Raw genomic sequence first — 8148 nt, forward strand, 5'->3', positions numbered from 1 at the left:
TAAATATTCTTTTCTTAAACACTTTTTTTTGAATAAGATTCTGTTTAATAAGATATAACTTTTTTAAAAAAAGAAAAATACAATAATTAATAACTTCATGGAGAAGGGAAAAAATTTGTTTCAAGAATTTTTAAAATTAATGGTCGAGATTTAAGATAATTATCTTGTTAACAATTTAAACTGTCTCTGTCAGCTAAAACTTTTACGCATGAAGAACTTTTTCTAAAAATAAACACTATTTCTTTCACAGAGTGGTCTGATGATTAAAAGTATTTTGCAAACTTGTATCAGTTTTAACATAAGAAGACAAAGACAAATCTATATTTTCGCGATGGTGTACTGGCAAATAAGCTGCTTGACACTGCACATTGACTTTCGCGCTTTTATAAATTTAAATCGTGAGCTGAAGAAATTGCTCATTATTTTGCGCATTTGCTCCCGTGGTCCTACACCTGGTGCATCTTTGAAAATTTCTTTTCTTGTCACAATAAGAAAATATTTTGTTGCCAAGATGCGTATAGAAGAAAGAGAAGACATAATGAAAAGCAATGGAATAAGAATGCAGAGGGTTTAAGTGCCTACTAAGAATTTAAATTCACGCCACGGTCGTTTAATTTCCGCTTTTCACGAGCGATTCTAAGAAATTAATACCTGACGAATCTATCAAGTACTAAATTAAGTCATTTGGTTTTTAAGTCAATTTAATTTGATTTTTTAACGTTAATTATTTAATGCATTTTGCATGTCTCTATACAATATACAATCGTTATGATATAAAGCTGATAAACGAATAAATTTACTGTGCTGCAATACAAATGCTTTATTTTAATTTTGGAAATATGTACATGGCTATCAATATTCATGTTATTTATATCAATATTCTGCGGCATGTATTTTGGAATGAGATAAAAAGGACATGAACGAATATTACGAATAAGTAAATTCTTAAATTTAAAAAAATTACCTAATTAACCTAGTTGCGAGCTAAAATTTTCTGAATCTGTTTCTCCCCTAATGGAAGTCTGTCCTTTCTGAGCCCATTATACAGCACAATTCAGGGATGAATCGTAAGTGAATATTCTGCTAAAAGCATAGACAAAACTAAAAGCTTTAGCAAAAAGTGTGCATGAAATAGCATTCGCATTCAAAGATATTACACTTCTCGATTTTCTCTACATTTTCTCGAGAAATGACATAATATATACGTATTTATAGAAAAATTTACAAGTTTCCATATCAATTTTAATACTAATTTTAGAAAATAATTTATAAATATGCTAATATAATGTAAATGTATTATGTTCGTATACAGATGTAGGTACTTTATACATATCAGGCTCTTTTCTTTATACACGTATTATATAATACATAATTGTACTGTGCACTTTTATGTATATTTCATATAAATCGCTCGCTTATGCTTAATCGCACATTCGTAATTCGACGTGACGAGAGATATTAGCTAAGTAGCGCGCTACCGAGTTTACTTCTCAGATACTAAGGCTGTACTGCACTTACTAACAGTAATCATATTAGTGCATGTAAAGTTAAAGGCATGCTAGGAAACGCGTTCGCACGCGAGTTATGCGGCGACATAAATTTGAATATAGTTTAAGCCTGCGTTATACGCGCGACCGCACGTTGCATCGCGAATTAAGAGGGAGGGAGAGAGAGAGAGAGAGAGAGAGAGAAGAGTAAAATTAAATTCTAGCACTCATATTCGCGCTCGACGGACGTGCGCGAGGTTCTTAAAGCGAGATTGTAACGTAGTTGGTTGCACGTATACAGAACGTACCAGCGCGGGCGCGGCGGCGTAAACCTAGTTAAGCACATTCTGAGCGCCGCTGTAAAAGTGTTGTGCATCCTCGACATCGAAATCAGATCTTCTCAGAAATAAAGCGCCAAAGTTAGAGTGCCTTCCAAAACGGGGGATTTATTTCGAAGAATTACTGCACCCACTTACAGATATCGAACATATCGTGCGAATGACAACAGAAAATCAATTGACCCATATAACCAGCAAATTCGTTAAATGTGACTGTTGACTGATATATAAAGCGTTAATGTAGTCATCGCATCTGTTAATCTTGAAATATGTTTACACAGTCACAAGAATGTAAAAGTGGATAGAGTTAACTAATTATTCGCGCGCAGCTATGTTTCTTTTGTCTGTTGTCTAGATGTTACACGTGTTATTAAAGAGGGCTATATAGAAAAGAAATTTTTCTGATTGGAGAAAGACAAATTCCATCTATATTTCTGATTAGAAATAGAAAAAAATAGTATTAACATTAAAATTAATATCAAGTTGCGACAAAATGCAAAAGCATTGAAATGAAGAATCCGCTTTTCTTTGTTTCAGCTATCGGAGGACATCGGGTATGTCCTTTACTCTGCTCTGGGCAGCTTTTACATCCCATCCTGCATCATGGTCTTTGTGTACATACGTATATACTTCGCTGCCAAGGCACGCGCGCGTCGCGGCATCCGGAAGCAGCCCCGTCCACGTGTGGTACCGCCGGAATCGCCTGACATCAGGCAGACCAGTTTCACTCAGAGCACACCGGCAACCGACACTAAGAAGCCTCCAGGATCAGTTATGGAAAATGTTGCCACGATCGAGAACCAGCCGGTTCAGATACCGATTGTCACATGTGACTTCGCTAGTGACGTCAGCACGTCGGAAGCTGATCCTGGCGGAGGCACTAGTATACCGATGGAAGAGAAGGATACGCTGAAGGTAGAATTTCTAATCATTTCTACAATATTTCTGCGATGGATATTTCTGCGACTCGAAATTTGAAATAAAATTAATAATCAGGAAATATATACATGAATTATTATTAGTCTATGTAGTAGATATTGTAGTTTCAGAAAAAAAGTTTATTTTTCGAAATATTATAAAAGTATTGTAGTATTTCGTGTCTCGAAATCATTATACTTTGCGCGGTATTTATTATAGTTCCAGAAATTTTTTCATACGAGACTTACGAGATGCCTTTGCGATGGGCGCTTCCAACTTAATCTCTAATAGAATAATTAACTTTAGAGTGTGTAACTCTTTCTCAATATTATGATTTTGAATTACGATTGACGGCTTTAGTAAGTAGCAATCTCAAATTTAGTATCTATTAAACTATGTTACTTTTATTTGTAATATATAATCACGTAATTAATATGCAAGATCTGATAAATATACATTAAAAATATGTCAAAGAAATGTTCGAATTTAGAGAATATCTTCCTTATTTTTTTTTTTTTTCTTATATGGACATTCCAACATCATTCACCGTTACTTTCATCACATATCCCTAATATATCGTATGAACCGTAAAAATAGAACCAGAGTAAATCTTCGGAATCAGATATTTCGTATTGGAATACAGTTCGTAGAGCTGAATTGGACAAAGATCCCAGCGAAAGAGGGTACAATACGGTATCACTATCGCGGATCAGGATATGCGATTAATCGATCTAAATACGAATGTCTCTTGTCATATTCCATCAGATTGTAGTCTTTCATCGCTTTTCGTAAACTATACATCGATATCTTGATAAATTGAAACTCGTATCGAGAATATTCTACCGATGACAATCGTATTGCTTTACGTCAAACATTATAAAATTAATATATGACACGCACACGCACGCATTCTCTCTCTCTCTCTCTCTCTCTCTCTCCTCTCTTTGACGACATGGAGATATTCTCCATGTCGAGATACGTCAGTCAATAGTCAGACATGTACATACGTACGTATGTATATGCGCTTATATGCGATGATAGGTTAGATTTGGTTTATAATTACGCAAAGTTGCTAATGCATTAGCAACTTTGCGTAATTATAAACCAAATCTAACCTATCATCGCATATAAGCGCATATACATACGTACGTATGTATATGCGCTTATATGCGATGATAGGTTAGATTTGGTTTATAATTACGCAAAGTTGCTAATGCATTAGCAACTTTGCGTAATTATAAACCAAATCTAACCTATCATCGCATATAAGCGCATATACATACGTACGTATGTATATGCGCTTATATGCGATGATAGGTTAGATTTGGTTTATAATTACGCAAAGTTGCTAATGCATTAGCAACTTTGCGTAATTATAAACCAAATCTAACCTATCATCGCATATAAGCGCATATACATACGTACGTATGTATATGCGCTTATATGCGATGATAGGTTAGATTTGGTTTATAATTACGCAAAGTTGCTAATGCATTAGCAACTTTATCGACACTCTATTGAGTAATATTTATATGGGATAACTCGTATTACGGCAAATGAATATGCATCGCTTCCAATCCAATAAAAAACATGAACCGTTTCGCATATCCGTTTTGTATCATTCAACAGTATAGCTTTTAAACTGCATAAAGCATTCCCTTATGTCGATACATTGCGGAGAATAAATCGCTATTTGTGTTAAGCATTAAATCTCGTTGCAAAAGAAGATTGGACTCCATTCGTTTGTCAAGATTATGCAGCGGTGAACACCGAGGAAAATTCGTACCACTGAGCGAAGTCGGATTTGTAATTTCGTACGAAAATACAGTTTTATACCGAGACAGGGAGATAATTGCACGGGGATGAGTTTCCCATTTCGACTGTCTCGCAATTACACGAATTCTCATTCAAACTTGAGCGCAAGAACACCCGCCTTTGTTACCTCGGGCTTCGCATATAACAGCTGCATGTCAAAGAGTCTCGTGATAATCTTGCCCATTCGTATGAAAATCATACGTCGCATGTACATAAGAATAGATGCACGTAACGTGCAATTTTATTAGATTTCTGAGATTTAAAGAAATTCACATGTGGGACTCTCTGATTAATTTTAACAAAGAGAGGAGAGTTAGGAGATGAATAAATTTCCTCTTGATTTCACAATTCAGAAAATATTACAACACCGATAAAATATTATAATATTCCATTACGTTTATCGTGTTTTAATAAATTTCCATATCATCTAACTTTTATTTCGCATAAAAATTCAAAATATGATTGTTGAGAAATTTTTTATGGGAATTTTTTACTTTCACGGTGAATTAATTTTCAACGTGTTTCACAAATTTACTACATATTCAAAATCTTATCTCAAAAACTAACAGTTTGTAATATTGCGCATCCAGAAAGTTGCAAAGAACCTGTTCTGGCAAAGTAATATGCCCACGCAGCGCTGACAGTGCTGATACGGCGACTGTTATATCGCATATATGCACGTGCATAAAATGTGCAGCGATTACTTGATGATTGCCTACTTAAGTTTAATTTTTAATAGACGCTAAATTTACCTCAAGCGAGAGATAATTTTCCATTCAACTTTCTTAAATAAAAATACTTATTTGTACGAGTAATTTAAAATATCAGATATATATATATAAAAGAAAGAAATGACTTTAGAAATTGAAAAGTCGATGTTTAATTGTTATACTTATACAGGGTAACCGTGTACTTTGTCGCAGGTGAGTATACCGATACCGGCGCAGAAGAGCAACCTGAAAGCGACCCTGTCGGTGAACGGAGACGGGCAGACAGGAGGTCAGAAAGTGCCGGCATCAGCATCGGCATCGGCGACGGCGGTGGCGGCGGCAGCGGCAGCGGCGGTGGCGGCGCGATGCCGAGCGCCCAGCGTTGGCATCGACGTTGACATGGTGTCCGAGTTTGATCCCTCGTCGTCGGATAGTGGCGTGGTGTCGAGATGCGCGGTGGTAAAACCACTCAAGCTGCGACTGTGCCAGCCGATCTTCGGGCGCAAGCACGTAGGTAAGTCGAAGAGGGAGCACGCTGATGTAGGGCGTCACGCGGGCAAGGACGAGTCCGACGGGAAGATGAAGCAGCGCGATCCGGAGAGAGAGAAGAGGAGACTGGCAAGAAAGAAGGAAAAGCGCGCTACGATGATACTGGGTTTCATAATGGGCAGCTTTATCGCTTGTTGGTTGCCCTTCTTTGTTCTTTACATCGTCAAGCCAATCTTTCCTGATTTCGAAATACCTTCGCAAGCCTTCGTAATCGCTTTCTGGCTCGGCTACACCAACTCGGCGTTGAATCCCTTCATTTACACAGTCTTCAATAAGGATTTCCGCCGTGCTTTCCGCCGAATATTGTTTAAGTGAGCAATACGATATATATGTCAGTGTCGACCAAGAGGGACGCTAACGATAATTATAATTATATTTTCCGTCCTCGGGGGTATGAGAGAATAGTACTCCGATAGTACTCCGAGGATGTTTTCTCGATCGCATCGCGCAACATCCGATCTGCTTCCTCGAGCTATCCTCGAGAGAAACTTTAATCATAAGAGAAAGGTGAAATTTTACAATGCCGCGGAAACATTTGCGAAAGATGGAATCGGAAATGCGGAGGAGTTTACGACAAGGCGAGAAGTTTGCGTTTCAGATCGAAAAAAGTTTTCCCGCTGATTTTTTCGGAATACAAAGCGAGCACTGAAAACTGCAGAATCGCACGTGTGAAGAATACGAATCGAGAAGAGACAGCACACGTCTCTGAATTCGTATATTCCTTCGGAATTGTTGTTATCTTCCAAAAAAAATTGACTTTTTTTGCGACCGTCAAATCAACGTGCAACTTTACCTCTTTACAAAAAAACGCGAGATACGTCGCATTGTAACTCGTATTTTGGATACGCGAGATCCATAACTGATTAGAAAAGAGCTTTTTTTTTTTTTTTTTTTCATAAACGTCAAAACTCAAGAAAATATTTCTTTCTGCGTTATCAAATGGTAAAACGAGAGTATGAAAAATCTGATCGAGATACAGCGTGTTTTCAATCACTAGGAGGATCCATTAAACAAGTCCCTTAACGAGCAGAGAATCGAATTCCACTACTTTTACTCTCACACGGACTTTGTACATGCTGCATGCGACGAGATCAACGAAAAATCCACTATTCGCTTGGCTGGCCAAGGGAATATAATCCGCTAAGCGCACGGATTGTTTACTCTCGAACTTATGACATACCTTACAAAGCGAACCGCTTCGGAGACCAAGAGGCAGCATATCGCTCCTTCCTCCATCCTCCGCGCGTTCTTTTTTTTTTTTTTTTTTTTACTGGCCATGCTTCCACCACAAAAGAATTATAGAGGATAGCAGGCGAAACATGTTAGCTATGGATGGAGGACTGTTATTTCCGTGCCTAATCTCATGTCACGTTTATGAAAGGCATGACAATTCAAATTTGCGTACGTATATGCAACGCAGCATGCACATGTTTGTGTAGATTACCCTCAGTTTCATCGTGGAAAAATAAACGAACGAGTTGCAAACTTCATAGCACGCTATCTGAGGACGACGCTATCTGAGGCCAGCTATCGCTGCGAGCAAGGGACGCACAATCGCACAGAATGTAAAATTGAAGAGAGTGTTCAATTGTATGCATATTTATACGCGTTGCGTGCACGATCGCGATAAAAGGTACGCGATCGAAGGAGGAAGGTATATTCCTACGAACACCGTGACTTATCGGTTACGTCAACACCAACCAACGTTGAAGATCATCGGCAGATCTACTGACAAATAAATCGCGAAAACGCGAGACAGTATATGATATACGTTTCCTACTTAATTAGATTTTCGCGCGTCGCGGGCTCGAGACAGCCCCCTTAAACGTCCGACGTTCCAATCGTGAATCTCCGATGTTACTTTTAACGGAAGGATCACGCATGTATAGAATTTAATAATTCTGTCACGTACGTGTAGGGTATATGGATGCGTGCTGGTGTGCGGCGTACGTACGTAGTGTATTCATGTAGTTTTCTTTCGTACGAAAGCAAATGTAAGAAACACAGAAGTTCTATTTTACACAAACAGGTTCCTCTATTATAGCCTAACTGTACAGCAATAATAATCAATCTTTCGTTCGTTGAAAACGATTAAACGAGATATCGCGAAAGAGTAAATCGGCATAAAAACGATTAATCGCATCGTTGTGTTCTCCATCGCGCATTGTCCGTACGTACGTATATGTGAGGTATGTACGTATGTATGCACATGTGAACGTGGCAGCGTACGACACGCTGTCCAAGCTCGATGAATAATCATTTTACATCGCAGGGTCCAAAATTAATCGCAAATCTAGATAAAAATAAAAGAATCATATATATATATATATA

The 8148-nt window shown here is 37.8% G+C and overlaps 1 protein-coding gene across 2 annotated transcripts in view; it reads left to right on the plus strand.

The window, feature by feature from the left end:
• The window catches only part of LOC108748050 (alpha-2B adrenergic receptor), a 176239-nt gene that overhangs the window by 92047 nt on the left and 76044 nt on the right, over positions 1–8148 (plus strand). Inside the window, exons 2-3 of one of the 2 annotated variants that reach the window (XM_018486033.1) lie at positions 2363–2740; positions 5482–5782. In XM_018486033.1, coding sequence (XP_018341535.1) covers positions 2363–2740; positions 5482–5782 — 679 coding nt within the window. Of the gene's footprint in view, positions 1–2362; positions 2741–5481; positions 6684–8148 lie in introns of those variants that run through there. The other variant, XM_018486032.1, reaches the window with a different exon arrangement.

The sequence above is a fragment of the Trachymyrmex septentrionalis genome, unplaced genomic scaffold (assembly GCF_001594115.1).
Source record: "Trachymyrmex septentrionalis isolate Tsep2-gDNA-1 unplaced genomic scaffold, Tsep1.0 scaffold21, whole genome shotgun sequence".
Taxonomy (NCBI): Eukaryota; Metazoa; Arthropoda; class Insecta; order Hymenoptera; family Formicidae; genus Trachymyrmex; species Trachymyrmex septentrionalis.